We start from the raw sequence: 26,311 nt of genomic DNA, 5'->3' as shown, positions 1-26,311 counted from the left end.
TGTGGAGATTCCGGAAAGACCAGTAGAGCGGCACATCATGGCTCCAAACAATGCACAGAAATAGTTTTATGTAAACCATAATTAAAACCAGAAATTGAATCCATGTGATTGATTAGGATTTATAAATACGGTTTAAATTATTAAAATGCTCCTTGAATTACATAAAGCTTCAAAATTCATAAATACTGTATTTTCCCGCACTATAAGGTACACCTAAACGCGTTTTATTATCTGATGAGAAGAAATGTAACCTTGACGGTCAAGATGGCTTCCAACGTCACTGGCATGACAACGAGATCCAACCTCAAGATGCTTTCTACACGGCCCAGTGGACGGGATCCATTATGATCCGGGGTGTTTTTTCATTAGGTGGAACACTGGAGCTTCAGTTGGTGCAGGGTCGTCAAACGGCGAAGGTTACATTGACATATTGTAGTGGGCATCCCTCATGACTGTGTGGGTTCTTCAACAGGACAACACTGCAGTTCACAAGACTTCTTCGGGGGAAATATCACTCCTGCATGTTACTCCCGATTTAAATCCCATAGAGAACATTTGAGGATGGATGGCAAGGGAAGTTTATAAAAAAAAAAATCAGTTCCACACGGTCCTGTTGTCCAAGAGGAAGTTCTATGAATGGTGCTGAGAACCCCCCATCCCCTTTCAAAAGAAAACACGGCAGGCAACCATATCGAGGACTTTGCATGTCAGGAATGTAAGCAAAAGATGAAATGTCTTTATTGTGTTAAAACAACACTGACAAGTGTTATTATACTTTTTGGAATGTTGAGCCGGGTCCGAAACACACTCGCTGCAAAATTCGCTTATTTCATTAGACAATTCTGTGATTGCTTTCATTAAAATTATTTTTTTTTTGTCTTTTTACCACAACCGTTTACAATTCAGATGTTTACAGACACCAAAAAAAAAAACCACCCACCATTTCGATTTAGTGCAAAAAAAAAATAAAAGATGGAAATATGGAATTCTACAGTAGTCCCTGTCCCTGGAGATGTGGGTGCTTTTCCTGTTTCTCGAGTGCTAAACCACTCGAGAAACCAGAACTTGACGTCAAGTTCTGGTTGGCTCAAAACTCTTTATAGCTCAATGAGTGCCCTAATGCCTTAATTACACTGGTACCCAAAGCCCAGGACCCCAATTTTAGCCTCCTTGCACCGGTTGCCTGCTCGTTTTAGAATTGATTTGAATATTTTACTGTTTGTTTTTAAAGGCGTTGAATGGGTTGGCCCCTCAAATGCATCTCAGACCTCATCCAAATTTACACGCCAGCGCGGTCATTGAGGTCCGAAGGCCAGTTCCAACTCTTGGTGCCCAAGTCGAAACTTAAGACCAAGGGTCTGTTATCGGCCCCAAGTTATGGAACACACTCCCCCCATTCAGAACGGCTCCCACAGTGGAAAGCCCACTTTTATTTTTTGCCTTTTAACTCGGCCTGAGTTTGTTTATTTTGGATTGGTTTTACTTATCTTAGTTTTTACTAAGTTAACTTTTAACTACTTCTCTGATTTATTGTTTCTGTTCTTTTCAATGTTTTTAATGTCTCAAATGTGTGTTTTTATTATGTTTACTACATTGATTTTGTATTTTTTTACGTATTGTTTATTATTTTGTGCAGCACTTTGGAAACAGTGTTTATAAAATGTGGTATATGAATAAAGTGGATTGGATTGTCCGCCTGCTGCTTAGTATGTAATAGTCCACTGCTTGATGCTGGCATCATGGGAGGTGGTGACCAGAGTGTTCTCGTCGGTCCAGGCCAGGCCGCTAACATGGTGCAACCTGTGACAGTCTGCAGACATCACAAAAAAAGGCTTGTCAGTAGAACTTAAAAACTCAAAACTGGGCCGAGCATCGTAAGAAATATACTATTAAGTATCAATACTTGATACTAGTATCAATAAAAAAAGCCAAGTATTTTTATTTTTTCTCATAATGCATTGTGTCTGAGCAAGGTATTCATTGGTGCCAGCGCTGCAATGACGTCAGCCTCCTGCTGGGCTCACTCAGGAGGACAGAAGCAGCATTGCAGCAGCATCCATCCGTCTATTTTCTGTGCCGCTTGTACTCCAGTGAAATGCTTTAATAACACGCAATGTACCATTGGAAAACTATAATTACTTTGTTTAAACTCATCTTGGTTCTCATTTATTATAGGTGTTAAGTTGCTGTGCGATGGCTTTAGTGTTCTTTGTTCTTTGACTGTTATATTGAACAATTTCCAGTGTGTTGACAAGTTTTTCACTAAAATGCTCACACCAGTCGTATTTTATGTTGTTTGATTGCGCCAATCGCACCATGATTGATTAATTTACTATTGCTTGACTAAGTGACTGGTGTTGTGATTGGCTTAAGCTTTTGTTGTGTCACTTTGATTTCGACTGTTTATGAGTATATACTGTATGCATCAGCTCGTACGGCCTACCTGACAGCTTCATCCGCTTGTCTGCATCACTAACAGTCCAGATATAAACCATCATGTCCATGCCTCCAGTTGCAAAGTGGTCATTATCAGGGGACCACGCCAAGGTCACTGGTTTTGCATGGTGTCCATAAAACTCATTTTTGACCTTGAGGGGGAGAAAAAAAAAAAAAGAAGACCCTTAAATTATAATTTTAACAATGATTAAGACAACACCAGATGGGAAATTACCGAGTAGCCGTCTGCCACATTAAAGGCTGTGGCCACTTTCTTCTCATCGATGACAGCCAAATAGGCTCCGTCGTTGGAGTAAGCCATAGCTGTGACTGCCCCTTTAACCTGTATGGTTTTACCCTCATCCTTCAGAGTGCCGCTCTGGACCGAGTACAGACGGATTGTACCATCCTGAGGAGAGAGCAAGACAGAAGAAAGGAGCAATGAAATATGTGATGGCTTGTGCTCCCTGCAAACACAACAGTGACTAAGCAGCACCGATGGGGCGTTTTACTACCAATAATGAACTACGCTACCAGCTGTTGACAATCGTCACTGTTGTAATTTTCCCGTCTATGTGATTCCATTTACATCACTTCATGTTCAATTTACCATCTGTGGTTACTGCATTGATGGCTATTTAAACAGATAGCTAAGTATTGCTGATAATGTGTTCTTGTGAATTAAGGTTACGAAAACAATCTCGATTCTTCGGTGTCCACTTACTGCTCCTCCCACGGCGGCAGTGCAGCCTGAAGGGTTGAGAGCTCCTACTTCAGGTTCATAGCCAAGGTTATCTAAAGTGAAGACTTTTCGTTTATCTTTCATTAAGACAACCTGTGAAAAGCAAGAAAACATGCTAAATAAATTAGCATAAGTTCCATTCTTATAAAGGAGAAGTCATCCTACTTTGTCTATAGAAGCGTTTATTAAAGCAAAAGGATTACCTGCCCAATGCAGACGACCAGTGACAGGCCTCCTGCTGCTGCAGAGATGCTTTTCGGCTGGGAATCCATTTTCACCACATCAGAGCCACTGAAAACCAATATTTCTGGTTATTTACAGTATATGCTAGAAATATTTATACTTCGAAAGTGTATATGTTTGGACTTCTTAGAATATCTAAAAATATAATAGAAATAAAATACACATACATGGCTGTAAATGACATTATAGCCCAACTGGCATACTCAAAATATTTTACGATACTCCACACCCCAACAGTGATAAGCGAATTTCCACAAAGTATGACTAAATATTAATAAATGGTATATTTTTGTAGTTGGGTTTTCTATGCTCTATGATGACCGAAATACAATTTTACCATTATTAACGCCCTCAATGCATGTAATAATACTACTATAGTTATAGTTACACTCTTTGTTTACACTACATTCCACAACTGTAATGTCCAGGCTATGGGATCCCTGCATGGACATAACATGCTACCAAGCAACTAGTTAGCCACCAATTTATTTATTCTAAACTTAAAAAAAAGGGTTTCAAAAAGAGCATGGGAAAGAAGGAAGAAAGTATCCAAAAATGTACCACTTCCAATTGGAGAACTTTTTTCACTATGTAGTGTAATGTAATATTACTGACACCTAGTGACCAGACTACTACATACAACCTCCATCCATCCATTTTCTATATTAATTTTTTTTTTACCAATATTCCATAGTTAACCACAAGACAGCAATAATTTATTTACAATAAATTTATTTACCCGCTTTTACTCATGTTGTATTTTAACGTGTCTTTTACACTGATTGCTTGTTTTTACTCCATTTTTCTGTAAAGTGTTTTCTGTAAAGAGTATTTTAAAAAGCGCTATACAAATAAAATGTATTATTATTACTTTTTTGAAAAAAGCAACACAGTGAGGGAACAATGTTTGAACTGTAAATAGCAAGGGGCAAATGTATGTGACTATTAATTTTTTCACTACTCTGTATACAATATACTATATGTATTATATCCCATAATAGATTCACACCTGATAAAACTAACTTTCACTATACACACACTTTGACTTGTGTCATTTCAAGCAGTGCCTTAACTTAACTTAACTATGCATATAAACCATACCTGTAATCCTTCTTGTTGACGTTTGTGTAGCGCGCCGTGTCATCCATGCTGCACGTCGCCAGCTCTTCACTGTCATTGACCACCATTTGGCTCACCAGGTTGCTGTGGCCCTTCCCTGAGAAACAATCGTTCTCACCAGTTTCTGCATCCCAGTAATGTGAGGCGAATGTTAAGGGAAAGTGAGGACATACTGTCGATGTAATGTTGCTGGGAAACAAGACAGATTGTGGGTACTCCGACCCCAAAATGCCAAACATATTGACCTTTTCTACAAATGTTGTGATGCTACACTCCTGCACTTTCACTGTCCTAAAGAAACACACCAACCATAGTCTTCGTTGAGTGTGTAATGTACATTTAGTGTAACCTTTTGAAACAGATCATGGAGGATATTGATGTGTCCATCATGACTCCCGGAGTAGATGACTGGTCGTCCATCACTCCTGTGAACTGTAACACACTGGATGGATTTGCTGTGGCCCTGTAAAGTAATAGGACAAGAGGTTTTCTTGTAATCTCAGCCATGTAAGAACAATTTGGTTGCCTACAAACAAGTTCTGTCCTCATTTTTTTTGTCCTCAAAAAATGTGTGGTGCCTCTATTGGTTGTGCTCAAAATGTTTTTGAAAGACAACCTCATTATATATAAATTCAATGACTCAATGAATGGACAACTAGTTGCTAATTCAAATCCGTGCAAAAATGTTTTGCTTGATGGTGGCCAAGTTTTCCAACAAATATTGCACAAATTTTACCAACCCCTAAAAGCTGTGTACAAAATCTCACATCAATCCGAGTGAAGGGGTCAAACTTTGTTGCTTTAATGCTAAGAGTCAACTGGGCCGGCGCCAGTTGGTGCCAGTTTGTGCCAATGCAATTTGCTCCGGCGCCTAGTGTCGCCAATAAGGTGCCTAGTGGCTTGCAGTGGCTCAAACTGCCTCCCAACTGGCTCGTGATGGCCCGTAACGGTGGCAAAAATTTAGTTTGGTGGCAAGAAAATTTCAAAATGTTTAAAATCTTTGTTGCATCAATTGATGCAATCCAAGTGGAACCAAATGTCGCAAACAATCTGTCTATTGGAATCCACTGGAATGTAATGGCGCGAGCCAAGTTGCACCAATGAGTCACCTGGGCCAGCGCCAGTTGGTGCCAGTTCGCACCAAAGATTATGTGATTGGCACATAGTGGCTCACTGTGTCGCTGAATAATGGCGACATGGCAACATGCCGAGCGAACATTAATTCGGCGCTAAAGCGAGCCACTACACACCAATTACATAATTTTTGGCACAAACTGGCACCAGCCCAGTGGACTCCTAGCATTAAAAGTTTGAGGTGGATTTGTCAAAAAAAATAAATAAAATCAGAGGCAACATGGTAAGGGTGCATGGCCAGCATTGACTCTTTAGTGTGATTTTATACAAAGCTTACAAAGACATAAAATTAGGACCCTGCCCTCCCCTGTGAGGTATCCAGATGTGCCAATTTTAAATGATTCTCTCACTAATCAAGTTTACACATTTGAAGCAAATTGTAAAGAGTGCAGTTTCAGTTGTTCTGACCTTGATGGTGCGTATGGGCCGATCAGGGTTGTTCTTGTCCAAGTAGTTAATGTAGCCTGACAGGGAGATGCTGAGGAGGTGTTCGTTCTGCCACAGACAGCCCAGCTGCTGGTCCGTTACATCCTTGCCCATAGTGAAGGTGGTGACCGCAGTACCTGCACCAACATCCCAGAGTTTGACAGTTTTGTCCCCTGAGGCAGATATCAGCTGGGAGCTGTCCGGGCTCCAGCTTAGCTGGGCGGCAAAAGAAAAGAAGGGTGATAAGGTGACATCTTAGAACTTCAATTCACTATAGATAACTTTTCCACCATTGCCAGTGGCGTACCATGTGTTGACCTTCAAAGTAGGTCTCTCCCACTAGTCCAATATTGAAACTATCTACTTAATCCTTCAGGACCACCTCACTACAGGCTCATGTGATGAATTTACTTGAATTTTTGACACATCAAGTGATTTGTGGAAACAAAATGTCTCTTCAGGATACAAAAAAGTGCAGTTTGGACTATGCTAACATTAAAAAAAATATATATATATATATATATAAGTGAGATGGACCCAACTTACAGCATAGACTCCTCCTTTGTGAGCCTTTTCCTCTCCAAGGGCGCAGACACGCTCAGCATTGCCACCATCATAGACAAAAATCTGAGTAAATGAAATTCAGTTATAACAATTCATTAGAAAGGTTTACATTCATTATCATTACATCATAATGTGATGTGATAATCAGTCATGGTTTTGTTGAGGTCATGGAAATGTCCCATCAGGAGTATGCTTACCTGGCCATCAGCTCCAGCCGTGGCAAAGCGACTTCCATCAGGAGAGAAACGAACGCAGTTGACAAACTGGCAGTGATCCTGTCAGTAGAAGATATGCAATTTGTAACCTCTCGGCATGACAGCCTCCATCAAAACTGAACACAGACAGCTCCTGTATCGTGTCTGATTTAGGACTGTCGGGATGTGACAACATAACAAGATCTTAACTCACACGTAGCGTGCACTTAAATCTGAAGGGAGGTCCCTCATAGAAAGAACCAGAGGTGTCATCACTGCCGGTGGCCAGGCGGTAGGGCCGCTTCGGGCGAATGTCTACGCTGTTGATATATTTGGAGTGGCCAGAAACCTCTCCGACGGAAGCGCCAGTGTCCCACAGGAACACCGCCCCAAACCTTCAGGAAGAAATAAAACATATTTGTGTATAATATCCATAGGTATGAATGTGAGTGTGAATGGTTGTTTGTCTATATGTGCCCTGTGATTGGCTGGCGACCAGTCCAGGGTGTACCCCGCCTCTCGCCCAAAGACTGGGATAGGCTCCAGCACCCCCGCGACCCACGTGAGGATAAGCGGTAGAAAATGAATGAATGAATGTGGGAGGAAAAGGAACATTTATACAGTGTGCCCTGGTTAACATGTTTTTTTGGTTAACATCAAAAATATGTCCTTGGTTTGCATACAATGGCACATGGCACATGTTTTCATGTGTTATTAATAGAATAATCTCAAGTTTATTGTGGTTAATTGCATTTTTGAAGCGGGTTCCTTATTTATAAATTGAATATTTTCATAGTTACAGCAAAGAAAACCTGTTTACAAACTTCATAACACAGTTCAATATTATTTAGAGCCCTGCAGACATAAAATTACAAAACATTGGCATTATCCAATACAGTAGATATAACAGAAAATAAACCTTTAAAGAAATTGATCTATTTTTGTGCACTTTCAAAAATTGCTCAGATTTGTTTCGCTGATATCACTCCTTATCCATGAAAATCACTGATAATCATAAAGACATTAACAACAAAATGACTGTAACAGACCTAACACCTTTCAAAAGAAAAGCCTTACTTTTCTCGTCCATCGCCAACAACGGCCATCCTCTTGCTGTCCTCCGTCCAAGAAATGTCCTTGATCGTGCCCGAGATGGGAGTATATTCATACTTGAGTAGATGTTCTTTCTGGGTGGTGTCCCAGATACGAATCTTTCCTGATACATCTAAACAAATAATTATGTTTATAAACTATGTAGACGCAGTAGGGAACAGTGATTTCACTTATGGATTGGTTACCTCCAGATGCAATGTAGAATCCACTGGGGGCATACTTGGCAACAGTTACCGCATGGGCATGTTCGGTGTAAATATCTGCTATGGCAGGGTTCTTTAAAAGGAAAAAAAAGCGTGTCTTCAGATTACACATGCATATTATTCCCAAGTACATCTAAAAGTGCTTGTTTCTGAATGGGTACAGTCATGTCTATATCGATTTTCTTTCAAGGTAAACCGATAAATCTTTTTGAAGTAATTACCTTGATGTTCCTGATGATGACACATTTTCCATTGGTATAGAGGAAGTTGTTGCCTTTGGGATCGCCACCAATCACTTTGGAAACGCCCCTTTCCATCTGAGGGAGGCTGGCGAACACACGTACTGAAAATAAACACAGAAAAAATGTCATTATGGTGCAGTTATAGTTACAGGTGGGGCTGCAACTAATGGTTCTTTTAATAAGCGATTAATCAATCGACTATTTTTTCGTTTAATCTGACAATTTTAATTTCCGCCTCTTAGCAACAATCCCATTCACTCATTCACTTTGAAACATGTATTCATATGTATTTTTCGACCCGATGACGCAACTACACAATAGAGGAGATTATGTTTGGTGTCATTTTAAGATGTCATTTTTAAGTGCATTTCATCAAGAGTTTGGCATGCATCTCTTTTGGCTAAATACTATATTTAAGCTGTTTTTCCTCTCCTTTTTTGTTGGGAACTGATATTTGCTGAAACTTATGTATGTTCTACTGCTGATTAGTGGAGAACAGAAAAAGAGAGAAACTAAATTTTTTTTTGACAATTGTCTAAGATGGCTGAAGATACATTTCTCAGACCCGGAAATTAGAAAGTAGAAAATTTATCTGCTTGTGCTTGTGCATAGGAAAACAGTTCTTCAGTACTTATTTAAGTACTGAAGAACTGTTCTCCTCTGCACAAGCAGATACATTTTCTACTTTCCGATTTCTGAAGCCAGAATTATGTCCCAACTGCTGATTGGATGAGCCAGGAAAAGGCACAGGGAAACTATGGATATACTAGGACATGGTTGTTTGTTTCAATAAGGTTATTGTTGACCGACCACCTCCTCATCCTCATCATCTAAACAACATCCAAGCAAAAGCTGCAGTGTTTTATATCAACATAAAAAACATAATCTGAGAGATGTGTAATCTGGAAAAGATTGCAGCTGTGAAATGGGCATATTGTGCGTTTCCCAGCATGCTTTGTTGTAGTTCAATTCCTCACTTTTAACTGTACTGTGCCTCTTTAAGGTTTAATTTTGTACAGACAAGGCGTAATAGTTAAAGTAGTTATTTATAGTTGTGTGTGGTTAATGTTAGTACGACTACTTTTAGTCTGAATCTGGCACCCTTAGTAACAATGGTTGTGCATTGAGTGCTATATACAATACTGTGGCCTATAAAGTCACAGTAGTACAAAACAGAAATAGGTAAATGCAGTTGTATTTTACAAATACTAACTACATGAGGGTGTAACTGCAGATCCAAAACCTATATTTATTATACTTTGGAGGTACAAAAAACGATAGCAGTACGCGTCAACTACCTCATCGGCCACAATAGTGTCCATTTTTTTAGGATTTGCGCACAAAATAGTTTTATAAGGAACCATTACATAATGTGTTGCTGTTAAGACGGAGGCAATGAAGCACCCAAAGGTGTGGTTTCCTTGAGGAAGTTCCTCCGTGGGCGATCACGTCTGTCAGACAGCCTGTCTGAGCATGTCATAACAACGCGTGAGCACATTAACACACCATACCGTGACAGAAGCTAGCTCATTAAACAGCGAGCTAACCACTCGAGTTCAAGCTGGGTCTCAACAATCTTAACCCCCTAATACCCTGATAATGCATAATAAACCCGGTGAATACACTGAAGATGTGTGGATTTTTTAGCATTTTTAAGAGTAAGGGATGCAATGTCAAAATCATCAATTCAGCTGTGGGCGAGGCTAGCTTAGCAAGCTTCATGCTAACCAGCTGACTGGCTCGAGCTGATGAATAATATCGTCTGAGATTTTGATTGAATTTTCTCTCAGTCGACACAACAAACATACTCACTCAGCTCATGCGGCATTGTTGCTGTTGGTCACTTGCTTAACGTTTCACGTAGAAATGAAGGAAATTGTTGAGACAGCAGCACCCCAGACGAGCGCTCCCGGGTCGTACAAACACGGAAGCAGGTAGAGCTGCCACTCGGCTTGGCTTTGTCCATATATGGTAAACTCCCATACTACGCCTTCATTGTCATCCACTCTACAGGCAGCAGACGACATGGGATCATTTTAGCCTGAAACTGGTCTTACAGGCTGCAGACTCTGAGCCCCACCCCACTCAATTTGACCTAAATTGCACAATATTTAACAATGCGTTACTTAGAGCTATCAATAGCATCATTGCCGTATTGTTAATCAGCAGTCAATGTTTTATTGATTTATATGAATAAATACACCAATGTAAATATGTAAATTATTAGAATTGCTAATTTAATTAATAGTTAGCAATATATTGCAATATATGTACAGTGTATGTTAACATTTTCCATGGTTCTAACACATTTTTATTTTATTGTGTGCACCTATAAACAGTAGTCTTAGATTTGTATACAATTTGTGTACAATTCGTACAAAATGGGGATTTGCGAACAAATTAATATGCATGACCTACTTCCGCAGTGCTGCGATAACATGAAATTACAAAAGAAATCATGGGGAAGTGGATTGCGGAAAAGAGCGCCATCTTAAAGTTATAGCATCTCTGTAATGTCATGAAATGGCTTATTGTTGCTTGCTTTTTTATACTGTTTTTTCCTCTTATCCACTGTTAGCCACCACTTGAGGCCATTCTATATCCCCATTGTTGCTTTGACATGACCTTAATTTACTGTACTACTTTTGTCCACTGAGGGGAAGTAAACATTTCACTCTATTTTGTGACTGATGCATTTTGCCACACAAAGAACCAATTCACACTTGTCAGCTTGCAGACAGGAGTCACGTCAGAGTGAAGGGGCGGGGCTCAGTGATTGGGGGTGGTCTCGTGCCATGCACCTACAGTGCTCAGGAAGCCGACTAGCATGTCTCCTATGGTGTCAACATAGTACGGCTATACTCAAACCCCCCAAAACTAAACCTTCAGTTCTTCAATCAGACTCTTCCGTATATGACAATGAAATCAACCTGTGTTCCAACACACTTTGTCATTAGCCTGGAATAGAACTGGGAATCTCCTGACCCCGATTTAGGCTGGGTCTGTGTCAAGGGATGAGTCACTGCCACTTAAATACTGTATAATGTTACACAGATACTTTTACACTGGTGAATCCAGACATGATTGTATATACAGTATGAACAAGGTGGCCTCATCTTGTATTTTTGGGCCCTTTGTTTACAAAATAACACCTTAAAGACGCATAAGACAGTTAAAAGTGATCATTTTAACTACAGGAAGTAAGGTTAGGAAACATTTCATCTGAATTAAATGCGTTTGATTTGCATATATATAGAAGTGTGGGTTGTTTCTGAGCAAAAAATACATTTTGTGATATATACTTTGTTTCGTCATCAGTAGCAACTGTACTGTACGTATGTACATATTTTGACCACATGGTGGCGCTGCTGTTGGTCCATCACAGTAACAGTCAGAGAAGAAGAGACCGCCTCTCTGTGACAATGGCGGCTGTCATGAGAGGTAGCTTGGTAACATTGATCAAGGTGAGTGCATATATTCTCAAATTCATTTCCAAAAAGTACATTTAAATGTTTAAAAACTGTTGTTGAAAATCTATAATTATCATATTTTTGTTTTCGGTGTCCCAGAAGAATGTGGCTCCCGCTAACAGTTTCGTAGCCTCCTTTAGGTACTCTGTTATTGTGAAAATTTGCTTCCTAAAATGGTTTCTCAGGTACAAATTGGACAAATTACAAGGTTGTCAACAGATAATTGTATCTGTAAGTCTAGTTTATGTAAGGTTTTACCTTAAAGGGGTCAGTTAATCTACACCAACCGTTATGCCCATTACTGCATTGTAACTTATCTACAGTATGTCGGCTAACGGCCGAGAAATATGCAAGAACAGATTAGGAGCTGTCATTCAGAGGAGTGTAGAAGCATCCCCAGTGTTTATCTTAACTGGCACTTAACAAATGCAAAAGAATTTGTGCTTCTGTTCAACATAATGGTATTGAAATCTCCATACTTATTTACACAACACACTGTCCTAATTATTCCAAACCTCATGATCTAATCCTAAATGTGTTCTCCTGTCTGACTGTTTTCAGGGTCTGAGTGGCCCTCAGTGGCACCAGCTTGCCTCTCGACCTCTGAGTGTTTCTGCAGGTCGTTTGGGGTCAGAAACTCCACCCGCTCGTGCAGATGCAACCTTTAAGGTCACAATGGTTCCAGGGGATGGAGTTGGACCTGAGTTAATGTCCGCGGTCAAGGATGTGTTCAAAGTATGTTTCAGTAAACTGACCTATATGTATATTATCTTCTCCCTTATTCACGATGGAATATTTGGGCCACATTGATAATTATTATTTTTTTTAGGAGAATACACTTGTAATGTGCTTCTGAAATAATGGGGTAGGGGTCAGGCGGGGTGGACTTTGAGTGTTAGTACAGACCTGCCATCATGCATGAATTTGAGAGTGAAAAGTTGGGACTCATGTGAAGGGGGCGGGCAGACGGTTTTTCCTCTGACACCTATGACATGTAGTACATTTACCACTTTATTCTGGTTAAATGTATGACTTTATTTCTAATAAATTTACCACATTTACAACCTGATGCTACTAAAATCTGCTGCTTTTACACTGTTTTCTTTTTGCCACCATCCCATCTGTAGGCAGGAGATGTTCCTGTGGAATTTGAGGAGTTCCATTTGAGTGAAGTGCAGAACATGGCCAGCGAGGAAAAACTGGAGCAAGTGTTGACCTCTATGAAGAACAACAAAGTAGCAATGAAAGGTATTTTGAAAGGTATTTTCTTTTAAAAGGAAATCGAGTAATTAAATTGTATTTTTTAGGAAAGATCCACACACCCATGGAGTTCAAGGGGGAGTTGGCTTCTTATGAAATGAGACTAAGGTACACCCTAATATCCATGTCTTGGCATATTCTTATTGTTTTTATTTCATTATTTTCAAATCATGTTCCGCTGTGTTCTTTCCCCAGGCGAAAACTGGACCTGTTTGCCAATGTGGTTCATGTGAATAGCCTCCCAGGCTACAGCACACGTCACAACAACCTGGACCTGGTCATTATTCGGGAACAGACAGAGGGGGAATACAGCTCTCTGGAGCATGAGGTAAACAATATTTTAATAGCTGATAATGAAAGTAAACTGTGTGGGGTGGAATACACAATTTTTTTAAACATCTTAGGGAGATCTGGACTTCACATTCCCACCACTTAGCAGCTTACGTGAATGAATTTGTTTTTGCTTTTCAGAGTGTGACCGGTGTGATTGAATGTCTGAAAATCATCACCAGAGAGAAGTCAAGACGCATTGCCAAGTTTGCCTTCGATTATGCCACTAAGAAGGGGCGGAACAAGGTCACGGCTGTTCATAAAGCCAATATCATGTGAGAAAGCCTTTCTGCTATGTATATATTTTTTAGGCATATTTGTCTCGTCAAACTTAAAGGTGCTATCTGTCATGGTTAGGTACTGCAATGAGGGTCGCTAGCATTCAAACTTACTAGCCTTTTCCTGCTTAGAGCATGCATTGAGCGTGACATGAGCCTCTCTGAGACCATGTGTATGTGCACGAGATGTGAATGAGTGACAGACAGTTTTTGGGCCAAAAGACAAAACTCATTCAGTTTAACTGGTAACTGCAAGGCTTTGTTCTAATCTCATATTTGTGTAATTACAGGAAATTAGGTGATGGCCTTTTTCTGCAGAGCTGTGCGGAAGTGGCTCAACTGTACCCAAAAATCAAATATGAGAACATAATCATCGATAACTGTTGCATGCAGGTAAACATGCACCTTTCAAACTGACTTTATTCTAACAGACTTGCTTTTAATCAGGGATCTCATTTGAAATGGGATCTTGGAAATGTTAGAATTTTGATTCTATGGTTTGAAAGTTTCCACAGTAAGGTAATTGCAGTTAATCTTATCTGCTTATCGCAGTTAATTGGTTCCATATCGTGCTCCATTTATAATTGGAATATTTTTGTCGAAAACCTTTTTTTTTTTTACATTATTAGAGCCCTCTGGACTTGAAATAACACCCCCATAGTCACATTTACACTTGTGTTATCCAAAATAGTCGACCCAATAACAGAAAATAAGCCATGTCAGATGTAAATAAGACTTGCACATGTGTGTTGTTGTAGATGTCTTCTGGCGCTAGGGCAGGGGTGGGCAAACTACGGCCCGGGGGCCACATGCGGCCCACCAAGCGTTTGAATCCGGCCCGCCAGTTGCTTTCTAAGTAACTTCAACTTTTAACATACAAACTGGCAACATGACTTGCAAGTCGGATGTCTGATTTAGTAAAAAATAAACAACAAAACTGTAAAATTAAATGACATAGTTTGATGTGGTGTGATGTTTAAAGTGCTCCTAAAAAAGGGACATGAGAACATACAACTGATATAGGATAACACTTTTACAGATAAAATTAGACAAATAATTCAAGGAAAATGATAAGCATAAAATAGTGTGTGTGTGTTAAATATATGTTCTGGCCCCCCAGACAATTTTGTTAACTCAATGCGGCCCTCGAGTCCAAATATTTGCCCACCCCTGCGCTAGGGGGTGGATAAGAAGTGATGGCTTTGGTTCAGAGTTGAGTTTTAGCATGGCCTGGACTACGGTCGCAATAGTAGCTTGTGTTATTGTGCCTGTTTATGAGATCATTCAAACCTGCAATGAAAGCCTGTTGTTTCGGCGATCATGTCTGTTGTGCTTGTGTGTCTCACCGGTCGGGAGCCGTGAGAGCTAAGAAGGATTTTCAATATTAGTGCAGACCTGTAAAAATAGTACCTGTAAAAAGTACACCAAATACATGGTGCCCGAGTTGGAGGCAAGACAGAAAATAGAGAACCACTGCAGTAACTTTACTGACACCTAGTGACCAGTGTACAATATTACATATGCAGACGTTTAATCATTTCTTGGGAATTCTGCACACATTGTGACAATGAATTACGCTTGCACATTTCGTTGCATTCGCTTTTTTGGAGTTCCCACAGCAGTCTGTGCGCACGTGGTTTGAATAAGCTCTTGGCGAATCAGAGCGCTCCCTTTTTTAATACCTGCATCCTGCAGGTTTTATTATTAACTAATATATTTTTTAAAAACTGTGATAGGTTTTCATATGCGGTTTATCAACTGAATGTACTAAAATCTACTCATTTCTAATTCACTTATCCTTTTTTTCCTGTCTTTGTATGCCTTCTCCTGCTGCAGTTAGTCCAGAACCCGTACCAGTTTGATGTGCTGGTAATGCCCAACCTGTACGGCAACATAATCGATAATCTGGCAGCCGGGCTGGTGGGAGGGGCGGGCGTTGTTCCCGGGGAGAGTTACAGCGCAGAATACGCTGTCTTTGAGACGGTAACTTTCCAATTTTACTCTTCTTGCTGTTTGTTTCAATTTGGTTTCTCATTCATACACTCTTGTTTCTGGTCCCTTACTTTGTGCCTCAGGGTAATATTACTATTGACACCTGATATTAAAGGGATAGTTTGAATATTTAGACATGAAGTTGTATGACATCCCCATCAGCAGTCCCGGTTTCGGTGATGAGGAATGTACATGTAGATGTGGTTAGTTGGTGGGGCCACTTTAGTAAAGCGTTTGGCTTTTCAAAACAATATGCGTTTAAAAAAACGAGTAATACATTTGCGTCACAAAATTGCCTCCTTGGAAAAAAAACAAAAAAACCGCATTTTGTTATTTTCTCTCCTGTTGTATCCACGCGCAGATGAAGACGTTATGACTTAGGACTGCACAACAATAGGCAGGCAATAGCATGCATTTATGTTATGGCAGAGAAATTAACACAGCGATTATGAGGTCTGATTTTTAAACGCATATTCTTTTGAGAATCCAAATTCTTTACTAGAGTGGCACCACCAACCTCAACTAGGCTCCTCATCACCAAAATCTTACCAGAGCTCTTCTCACAGGATGAAACGGTGTCTAAGTCACCTTTGATGCACTTACACTGCTGATGTTGATGTCATACAACTTTGCCAAAAAATCCCTTTTTAAGAACACCTTCATTAATATACGTACGTGTCCACCTTCATGCTCTCTTTTAGGGTGCTCGCCATCCTTTCGCACAGGCGGTAGGCAGGAACATTGCTAACCCCACAGCTATGCTACTGAGTGCTGCCAACATGCTCCGGCACCTCAAGTAAGTTGTTTTGCAAAAGCGTTGGAGGAAGTAGTACATCACAGTATACCCTGATCAGTGTTTACATCACACCTGTGTATCCCGGTAGCACATATGGTTGCTTTGCAGGAAAAAAAAACAGCCAACAGATGGCGTGAGAAAATATGGCAAGTAGATAAGAGAAAAATAGTAGGTGGCCATTAATAATTTACGTAGCCAGGCTACTTCCTGGACATCTGTTAATTACATTACTGTATATTTATGGTGGGTATGTCCCATAATATGGTCTGAATGGATGATGTTAGCATAAAAAGTGTGAGATTTTACTCAGGTTGGTGGCCTACAATTACTGCCATCGTTAGCATTTTTACAGACGTCGGTTAATTTGATTGCATTTGGCATATTTGATCAGGCAATTTTTTTTTGAAAAAGCAAATACCTTTCTGCCCATAGTACCACTCAAACCATGGAGAGCATCCTCAAGTGTGTGCCTGTCTTGTGCAAAAGACGTCTACAGCCATGTTGTCATTATAACCTCTTTGTGTCGCAGTCTGGACTATCACTCCCAAATGGTGTCCGATGCTGTCAAGAGGGTCATCAAACAGGGCAAGGTAAGGGTACATAATCTACATTCTGCTGCATGCACGCCCCTGCCGTCTTCGGTTTCAGAATGTGGAAACACAAGCTGCATGACATTGACAATTCCATTAACAAAACACGAGACATGCAACCCTTAATCCTGGCAAAACACAAACTGGCACTGTCCTCGGCGGTTCTTGTGGCTCCTCGTCTTGGCAACCTTTTCCCTCATTCGTTCTGTCTGCATTAGGACTTGTTGAGATCTTCTCACATATTTGTCTCTTGTTCTTCTGTGCCGGGCCGCCTCTAACAGACACTAATGGTCCAAACCTTGCTTGCCAGATGGCACCTAAGAAATGTTCAAACTTTCAAGCTTGTTGCTCGGGAGTAGTTGTGTGCTTTTTGAGGCTGTGGCGTCTCCGGGAGATGGCGTGGCAACGGTGTGAATGTCATTCTTAGCTTCTGAGACGTGCTGGTCAGTTGAAAGTGGAATGAATTCTGTGGTCTAGTGGTGTCTCTTTTCCACTGTATGGTACCTAATCAGCTAGCCAAGGCTCTACTCGCTGTATCGTTTACTAGATGGTAAGAGTTAGTGGTGGGCAAAACCGTTCATTTCAGTGAACCGGATCATTACAGTTCATTCAGTAAAAAGATCCGTTCATTTTGGTCAATTGGTTGTTAGCCTGTGATCTCCCCCTGTGCATAGACCCGGTCAGCCATTGAGTCAGTCTGTTCACTCATGTTTACGTTCGCTCCGACTCAACACGTGATGACTAGTGGTGTGTCGGTCATGAACGAACCGGTCAAAAGAATTCGTTATTTTTTTGTGAACGGAATGAACGAGGTCACAGACAGTGTCAGTCAATCTCTCGGTCTTTCAGTCAGATAACCCCGCCCACCCACAGAGCTGGGCATGACGGTAGGATAAGGCATGCAAGCACAGATATAGTCCAATCCGAATGGTGAACTGACTCTCCAGCCAATCAAAACAAAGGATTTGCAACTGAACGGACTAAATCAAATCAACTTTATTTGTATAGCACTTTTCCTGCAAAGACATGCAACACAAAGTGCTTTACAGAATTAAAAACAATTACCACAATTAAAAGGAAAAACAAATACTAAGAAAGCCCCTCCCTCCCACCCTCCATACTAGACACACACACACTCACACAATCACACACAGTAGGGAGACATGGCACTGAGGATCAAGGAAACGCCACCTTTGGGGCCGTCCACACTGGGCGGAGCCGCAGGTCGTGCCATTGGGGGACCAGCACCCGGGCCCCCCACATCAAAGGGAGGAACCCCCAGCCGGCCGGGTCGAAGTGACCCAACGATGGTACCCCCTCAGCAGACCCGACACAACCCCCAGTGTGGAGGACCCCCCCTTGAGGACTAAACGGGTATTTTAGGTGACCTTGTTTGTTCTGTTCACAAAAAAGAACAAGTTTTTTTTGACCCGTTCGTTCATGACCGACACACCACTAGTAAGACTTTCTTGAATTGGGTCAACAATGTTTCAAAGTGTGTCCAACTAATATCAAATATGTCGCTCATGAGGATACATGGATGGAAGCGACTTTGCATCCATTATGGACACCGCTGCATGACACGGTCTCTAGTGAAATTTGAAGCGTGATGTGGCGAGGGACAACTGTATCTGCATAAAACTGAGCCTTGTTGGTACTGTACAGTGGAAAAGGTGCCCTTCCCCTTTTCCCTGATACCCCTCTTTGTATGCGGATGTGAGTGTAAATGTGTGTGTGTGTCTGTGCACGTCCCAGGTACGGACACGAGACCTTGGCGGTTACTCGACCACGGGCGACTTTGTGCGTGCTGTTGTGGATAACCTGCGACACCGACCCTTTTGCTAAGATGCGTGGCCCCGTTTTTATGCGGCTTCGCTGATGTTTTCTTGAACAGGATTATTTGTTACTTGTCTTTCTTCAATGACGACATGACAGTCGGACCAGTGGAATGGGTTTTATACTGGCTTTACTAAAACTACATATACAGCAGTACTCATGATTGTACACGTTTTTTACTACCAAAAAGCTGGACCTCCACCATTCATCACTCTAACTGTGAATGTTGTGTGAAAGTCAGTTTACATTTTGTCTTGTCTTTTTTTTTAATCCTCTTGAGAGTTTTATCATGACACAGTTGGTGCCTTGTTTTGACAGTACAACCCTGCTCTACTTGGAACTTCACTCAAAAAAGCTTTTGAACATTTTTTGCTATGAGACACTGTATAGCAATGTCCACCTTTTTAATAAAAATCTATAACATGAACAATGTTGATGAATCAAATAAAAAGAACTGAATCTGGGCCACTCTAATTGTTTTTTTAAAGTAAAGTATTTAAAGTAGAGCAGATTGCCTTTGCTGCATGCATGCATGCTAAATGAATGGATTTGTTACACAGACTGGATTTTTATTTTCATCCATACAAGGTTTTAGAAACTTTTTAAAAACTGTATTATATCTTAAAGCTCACATGTGATTTGGTTCTGTATTGATATTTTGTTTGTATAGTGTTGATTTTGTACTAATTGCATTGCTAAACAGCAGATGATATAGCTGGGTCTACATCTACAAACGTAAACAAAAGTAAATTAAGGAAGAAATCTCCCAGCAACTACTAGTAGTCCCTATCTTGTCGGCCATGACACTGTACTGTATTCAGACATGTGCCGCAGCAGCTGTGCATGTAGTAACACACTGTCTGGCCTTATGTTTGCAACAGGTGCGCACCGGAGACCTTGGGGGCTACGCTACGAGTGACGAGTTCACCCGGGCTGTCATTGCTAACCTGGCAGCCTAATCATTGTCTGCAGCTGCAGAATGAATACACAGGCGTATTCATTTGCTTCCTGTTTACCTCATCACTTGCACAAAGCAGCCACTTCAACGCCATTGTCACTGATAAAACATTAGAAACGCACCACTGTCATATCTAAAAAAAAAAAAATAAAACATACGTGTAGTCAGCAGTGGTAATATGAGGTCTTAAACATTTCAAATTATTTATCTGTATTGTTCTATAGCCTCTTTATTTATAATAAATGAGTAATAAAAATGAGATATTACATCTTGTGTGAAGGTTCTTTCATAGCTGTAAATAGATGAACATTGTAGTTCAGTATTGAGTGTCATTTGAAGCACACACCCCATTCATGGCATGAGGCATTCAGGGTCCTCCTCTTAGAAATACATCAGATAGCTTGGAAATGAGTCAGAAATATGTATAGAAGAGGAAACTGTGACAGTTATAGAGCAGTGGTGACATAATATTCTGCAAAATGTTGCTTCAGTGGCATCATTAGGCCTATTTTAGGGGGCTTCAGTTGATATTTTTTTATTGATTTATTGATTTTTTTTACTAAAAATCTGACAAATTTTATATAATAGGACAAAAGCAGGCTAATACTAGCCTGCTACTACTCGTAGTAGAAGAATAATGATGATAGTAATAATAATGGGCTAATTAATAATATAATAATGATTATTATATAATCTGCAGCGGTTTTGCAGTGTAGATTGTGTGTACTTGTGTACATTTAATGGTGGCCTATAACAATTGAGTATCTCTACTAAATCTATCCAAAAGTGGGAAAGTTATATCCCGGTTCTTGTTCATTATTTGTTTTTGGGATTTTTAACATTATTTTAAAAAAAAATTGAATGTCTACTTCATTGATTCATATCTTGTGCATCTCCAAGGGGGGGAAGAGGGACGCCCCTGGGTTGCTTACTAATATTTTATATTATATTTAATGTAATTTAATTCAAACAACTGCTGTTCCTTTTATGCATTTCATTATAAAAAAATCTCCATTGGAACATATGTGTGTGGAGTTTGCATGGTTTTGAATGAGGACAAGTAGTATTGAAAATGGAGGATACTCAGAGGCCTTGAAATGAGATGCAAAGCAGGTGGCTCACTATATTTGAAAATTTATCATCATTTTTTTGTGGTAAACAAGTGCGGGCAAACACAAAAACGTGTAGAAGTCCATCTATGGGTTGAGATCCCATACAGTGCTTGTGTCGTGAAACACAGTATATGTATAGCTGTTGCAGAGGTGCTGCAATGATCAAAAGCGCCAGCGGGGGGCGCTGTTTCCATGTATAGAGCAGCATTGAAGAGACGGGGCCTGACTGGAGCTCGCTGATCCCTTCCCATTCTTCCTTACACACAGACACACAACATGGCGGTCTAGAATGGTCGGCCGACGCGCCCGGACTGAGCCGACTAACCGAAGGATTCAACCCCTAGATATGCCCGGAAGCTAATCTCGGAGGACACATGAGGGCGAATTAATCCTTTTTAATCTGGAGTGCGCTGCGTTTTCTTGGATTCACCGCGTAAACTTGACAGCGAAGTGTTGTTGGGTGGCGTGTCCCAAATCGAGCCTCCCTTCTGCTATCACACCAGGTTTCCCCCCCACCACTCTACCCACCCCGCTCTCACTCTCGGCTCCAGGGGTGTGGAGAGACAGGGGCCGGGGCCGAAAACGTGGACGAGAAAGCGGATTCACATTCCCGACTTTCCTTGGCCTTTGCCCCCTCCTGGGTTTCCTCTGGGCGTTACTGGCGTCTCGGTGAGTTTAGTTGTGAGTGAAGCACACTTGTTCCAATGTCGATTAGCATCATGTTTCCTTTGGCTTGCCTTTGCATTGTGTCTTTTTACTTTTTTACCCCGCTTTATGCCTCACAGGCACATTTACTTTGTAGCCATACCACGCTTCTCATAGTATTATGCTTAAATGAAAATAAGGAGACTTTTACCTTGTGTAAGGTCTTTGTTAATACTTAATGGACACTGTAGCTCGGAGGCAGGGAGGGAAATTTTGGTGAAAGGGGAGAGGGTATGGGGGTATCGTGTGAAAAGTAGGATCTAAAGATGATTTTAGTACCAGAGGTGTGTATCACAACACAACAAAGAGCTGATCCAGATCTCGGTTTGGCAGGAAAGTCCACTGTATTGATCAGCACCCTGTGTATTTGCATGTTTGGCAAGGATGGGGGGGTGTGTGTTGGTTCAGTGGGAGTGGGGGAATGAGGTCGCCCCAACATTAGCACATTAGCTCTGTTTGTGTTTTTTTTCTTAAATAAATCCCGAATTCCAAAGATTTACTATTCCTAATGTGTTTTAAAATTGGGTGTAACTGAGAACAACATTTACAGGTGTTTGGATTTTTGTTTGTTTACACAATTTCTTTATTTATTTGCCACTATGACTTGCCTGTTGGTCAGGGGTCTCAAACTCAATTTACTTGGGGGCCACTGGAGCTCGGGTCTGGGACTGAGACTGGGCCGCATCAGGTTTTCCAAAAAAAACCAAAAACGCATTTATTAAAAACAAAAAAATTAAAAACTTCGCTTTGGTTCCAAGTTTCTACAAGAAAAGCTCTGATAAAACATTCCACTGTTCTCAAATATCTTACTTTTTATTTTTCTACACAAAATAAGATGAAAAATAAATAAACAAATCAAGAATAAAGAAAATCAATCAATCAGTAATAAATAAATGAATATTATAATAATAATAAAACGGCAAATAATAAAAACCTAAGAAACCACTTATAGTTGGTGGGTAACAAAATTATTTTTTTCAGATTAAAATGAACAAAGCATTATTAGAGCCCTGTAGACATGACAAAACACGACTATAGTCACATTTATACTCTTTATTTACAACATATTGCGCAACTGCAGGGTCTTGAGACACATGCTAACTCGCAAACTAGAGAGCTAGCGACCTAAACGGTAGCCTTCAAATTATTTCCTTTAAACTTAAATAGCCAAAAACTTACCACTTCCACACAGATAGGGAGGATAATTATTAACAGTTATTTAACCTTTAACATGAACATTAATCAAACGTAATAATTTTTTCTGGGTACATGATACCATACAGCATCCATATCAAACTTGCGTGGGCCGCACTAACATTAAACTTTCATATCAAGGTGTGGGGGCCTCAAACTAGTGTCCTGCGGGCCACATTTGGCCCGCGGGCCACGTGTTTGAGACCCCCGCTGTTGGTGATATACACTGACATGCTTTGTCTGGGGGAAGTATAAGTTATAGGAATAGGGCTTTTTGGAAAACTGAAAACCAAATGCATGATCCCGACTGAGCATGCATGGGATGTCACATCTGACAAAAATCCTTTGCTATGTCTACTGAGAGCTTGACTCACCACATCTGGACACATTCAGTGAGGAGCAGCCTATACTGTATCTACCACACCTCAGTCGAGGTCGCATGTGATTTTAACACACATTGTCGGAGTCCATTTCTGCACGTTATTGTACTTTTCCAGAACTCAGGAAAAAAAGAACTGGAGTTTGAAAACCCTTTTTGAGTGTCTCAGCTCAGTGACAAATCACTGTGTGACTGAAGACTGTATTTTATGAAAAATTTTTATATGCAACACCTGAGCGTTGTATTACTCCACTCAATGGCTCCCATTGACCTTTTTAATTTGTCAGGCCTGGGCATGTTCCCCTTCACAGCACCGTGCTCCATGTAGAAGCATCTGTGTGCATGGAGCTTTATTGTATCAACAGCTGACTGTGCCAGCGTCATCTACCATTTTCTGTCCATAACTTTATTTTTTTTAAAGCTATTTTTAGAAAGTATGTTATTTCTGTCTTCTGTAGTTTATCTCCAGTGACTCTCACACAACGATCGGCCTAGTTTGTGGAGATTAAACAGCCAAGGTTCTGCACCGACTGTGAAGTTAGAACATGTACAGTATATCTTGGCAAAGTGTCTTTAGTTGACTTTGGGTGGGACAAGAGTGATATTTTTGTTTCCACCTGGAGGCGTACACATCTTGCTGTGGAGGGGCACCGTGACTCTGCCCCGGAAAGGATAAATAGAGCAACAGCCAGATGATTCTGAAGCTTTGTGTAACCAGATTTCAGCTGCATCTAATATACTCCTGGTCAAAATTTTAAGAACAGTTGCAACAGTTTTAGAACATTTAGCATTGGATATTAAGGTTCTAAGCCGAGCTTCCAAATGCAAAAAAAAAAAAATGAATAAACTATTAATTGCAAGCAACCATTAAAGCCAAAACCTCAGTAAAGTAGGAATACAAGTTTAAAAAAGGACTGTTTTTGCTGTACTTGATTTCTGTGTTTCCAGGAGGCTAGTGGCAGGGCATCCACTGTCTGGAACTGATTTCCATTTTTGTAAACTTAGCCATCTATCCCCAAATGGACTTGGGACATTGGAATTCGATCAGGGGAACATGCAGGATGCTCCAAAAGAATTATGTTCTTTCTCTGGAAGAAGTGCTTTTGTCACATGGGCATTGTGATCTGCGGTGTTGTCCTGTTGAAAAACTCAGTCATTAACACACAGCACAGACGAGGGCCTTCAGCAATCAGGGATCCCCCCCCCCTGCAAAATTTCCACATAGCCAATGCCGTTTGACGCCCCTGCACAACTCGAAGCTCCATTGTTCCATTGAAGGGAAAGCATCCCAGATCATGATGGAGTTTTCAACTTGACTTTTTTTTTGTTAAAAATGCTTCCAACCTTAGCTGCTGCTTATACTTGTCAACAATCCAAATTCTTTCTTGTCATTGAGCAATTATGTCAGTGTGAATACCTGACATTGAATCCAGATTTGGATTTTGAAGGGTGTGGTCTTAAAACTTTTGATCAGCGGGACATGTTTCATATTACACATATGTTTGTAATATTCCCTAAACTTAAATAATGGCACTATTTAGCTTTGGAACAAGTTAGATGCAGTTAAGTTATGACACGAAGCGTCTATATAGCACACAATTACTGTATATTTGTATACTGCAACGATAAACAAAATAATTCCGTCAATACATCTCATGTGAACTAAAATGAAGTTTCCATTTTGAGTTGCTAGCAAATCACATAATGGATTTCCCAGCAGAGGTCAAACCAAGGTTGCATTTAAAACCAGTTAGGGTCAAGAGTTGCAAATATTTGTGTTTGGCAGCAGCCCATAGGCTTCATTGGCTGCTGTGAAAAATGTGTGAAGCGTATGTCAATGAGGAGACTTTCTGTCCCCCCCCCCCCCCCCAAAAAAAAAAAAAACGAGACAGGATTCAGTAGATTTGGAAAGCACTGTCATCACATCACATGGTTTCAGATGTCTCTTCATCTTGCATGGCCGTCTTATCTTTCAGAGGAAGCCGAGGATACGGGTGTAGCGGGATGGACCGATATGTCTGTGAAGATGAATATGAGGAACTGAACTGAAATGACCACGGTGAACATATTGTACTTTTTTATAGACGTGAACATACTGTATAAAGAAAGCGTACCATTAGACTTAAATTATGTGGAGCAGATTGGGCTGCAGTTAACAATTTTTTTTTCTTAGTGGATTAATCTGAAGCTTGTCGTTTCGATTAATCGAGTAGGAAGAAGCAAAGCTTATTAAATCCTACCCCTTCATCTGGTACTTTTACAATCAGTAACTGTTGCATTTGTTCACTTCCTGCTTTCATAATACAGTTTAAGGTGTTTTTTTTTTTTGAATTTTTAATTTTTTAATTTCTTGTCCATGGCACGGCGGTCGAGTGGTTAGCGCGCAGACCTCACAGCTAGGAGACCAGGGTTCAATTCCACCGTCGGCCATCTCTGTGTGGAGTTTGCATGTTCTCTCCGTACATGCGTGGGTTTTCTCCGGGTACTCCGGTTTCCTCCCACATTCCAAAAACATGCTAGGTTAATTAGCGAATTGTCCATAGGTATGAATGTGAGTGTGAATGGTTGTTTGCCTATATGTGCCCTGTGATTGGCTGGCCACCAGTCCAGGGTGTACCCCGCCTCTCGCCCGAAGACAGCTGCTTGTATTGTTTCTTGAATTGGCTCATCGTTGTGCATCGTTGTGTACCTCAGTAATCCTCAGTAATCAGTACTCAGTAATCAGTTTTGCCGTAGACGGACCAAGTCAATATGAATCAAACACAAATGGTTAGTGGGTTTGGTCGTCAGCATATCAGAGAAAAGGCATAGATGTTGATCACTGAATTATTGAAATACTGACTGAAGTTGGCATGACATTGCACTTTAAGGTGTTTGTGGCTTCTGCGGGAACGCCGCACTTCACATCCTCTGTGTTGTATGTGGGTATACTTGAGAGAGGGCCTCGGCATGTACCCTGAGAAACGCCACAATGAAGTAAGTCATTCATTATTTG

General features: G+C 40.7%; 3 protein-coding genes across 5 annotated transcripts in view; 2 read left to right on the top strand and 1 right to left on the bottom strand.

Moving 5' to 3' along the window:
- Positions 1-691: 691 nt before the first annotated feature.
- wdr1 (WD repeat domain 1) lies at positions 692-10,396 on the bottom strand. The gene is made up of 15 exons (XM_058091566.1): positions 10,229-10,396; positions 8,396-8,517; positions 8,157-8,247; positions 7,936-8,083; positions 7,073-7,253; positions 6,862-6,939; positions 6,647-6,727; positions 6,083-6,316; positions 4,916-5,003; positions 4,523-4,679; positions 3,382-3,469; positions 3,161-3,271; positions 2,672-2,845; positions 2,444-2,588; positions 692-1,810 (listed from the first exon to the last, which is right to left on the bottom strand). Exons 1-15 carry the CDS (start codon positions 10,242-10,244, stop codon positions 1,704-1,706), a joined length of 1,821 nt encoding a protein of 606 aa, XP_057947549.1. The 5' UTR covers positions 10,245-10,396; the 3' UTR covers positions 692-1,703.
- A 1,371-nt stretch (positions 10,397-11,767) lies between these two features.
- Positions 11,768-20,079, top strand: idh3b (isocitrate dehydrogenase (NAD(+)) 3 non-catalytic subunit beta). 3 transcript variants are annotated; one of them, XM_058091132.1, is made up of 11 exons: positions 11,768-11,880; positions 12,448-12,621; positions 13,014-13,134; positions 13,194-13,254; positions 13,342-13,474; positions 13,618-13,751; positions 14,045-14,147; positions 15,591-15,737; positions 16,448-16,542; positions 17,072-17,132; positions 19,850-20,079. In XM_058091132.1, the coding sequence occupies exons 1-11, from the start codon at positions 11,773-11,775 to the stop codon at positions 19,925-19,927; spliced, it is 1,215 nt and encodes a 404-aa protein (XP_057947115.1). In that variant the 5' UTR covers positions 11,768-11,772; the 3' UTR covers positions 19,928-20,079. The 3 variants fall into 3 exon arrangements, with proteins under 3 accessions (XP_057947115.1, XP_057947108.1, XP_057947125.1); XM_058091125.1 differs by lacking the exon at positions 19,850-20,079 and adding an exon at positions 18,888-19,760; XM_058091142.1 differs by lacking the exons at positions 15,591-15,737; positions 19,850-20,079 and adding an exon at positions 18,888-19,764.
- A 1,171-nt stretch (positions 20,080-21,250) lies between these two features.
- ptpra (protein tyrosine phosphatase receptor type A) overlaps positions 21,251-26,311 on the top strand; it is a 28,554-nt gene continuing 23,493 nt past the window's right edge. Inside the window, exon 1 of the mRNA XM_058076279.1 lies at positions 21,251-21,707. The gene's annotated coding sequence lies outside the window, so the exon portion shown is untranslated. The remainder of the gene's footprint in view (positions 21,708-26,311) is intronic.

Source organism: Doryrhamphus excisus, chromosome 1 (genome assembly GCF_030265055.1).
Source record: "Doryrhamphus excisus isolate RoL2022-K1 chromosome 1, RoL_Dexc_1.0, whole genome shotgun sequence".
NCBI lineage: Eukaryota > Metazoa > Chordata > Actinopteri > Syngnathiformes > Syngnathidae > Doryrhamphus > Doryrhamphus excisus.
Note: the sequence above shows the minus strand (reverse complement) of the source record. Positions and strands in the feature narration are given on the sequence as shown.

Coding starts and splice junctions, on each gene's coding strand:
- wdr1 (XM_058091566.1), bottom strand. Junction 5,004..6,082: donor GGCCCATACGCACCATCAAG/GTCAGAACAACT, acceptor ATTACTTTACAG/GGCCACAGCAAATCCATCCA. Junction 2,846..3,160: donor CTGCCGCCGTGGGAGGAGCA/GTAAGTGGACAC, acceptor CTCTCTCCTCAG/GATGGTACAATCCGTCTGTA.
- idh3b (XM_058091125.1), top strand. CDS start 11,773: ATGGTGGCGCTGCTGTTGGTCCATCACAGTAACAGTCAGAGAAGAAGA. Junction 14,148..15,590: donor TCGATAACTGTTGCATGCAG/GTAAACATGCAC, acceptor CTCCTGCTGCAG/TTAGTCCAGAACCCGTACCA. Junction 15,738..16,447: donor AATACGCTGTCTTTGAGACG/GTAACTTTCCAA, acceptor GCTCTCTTTTAG/GGTGCTCGCCATCCTTTCGC.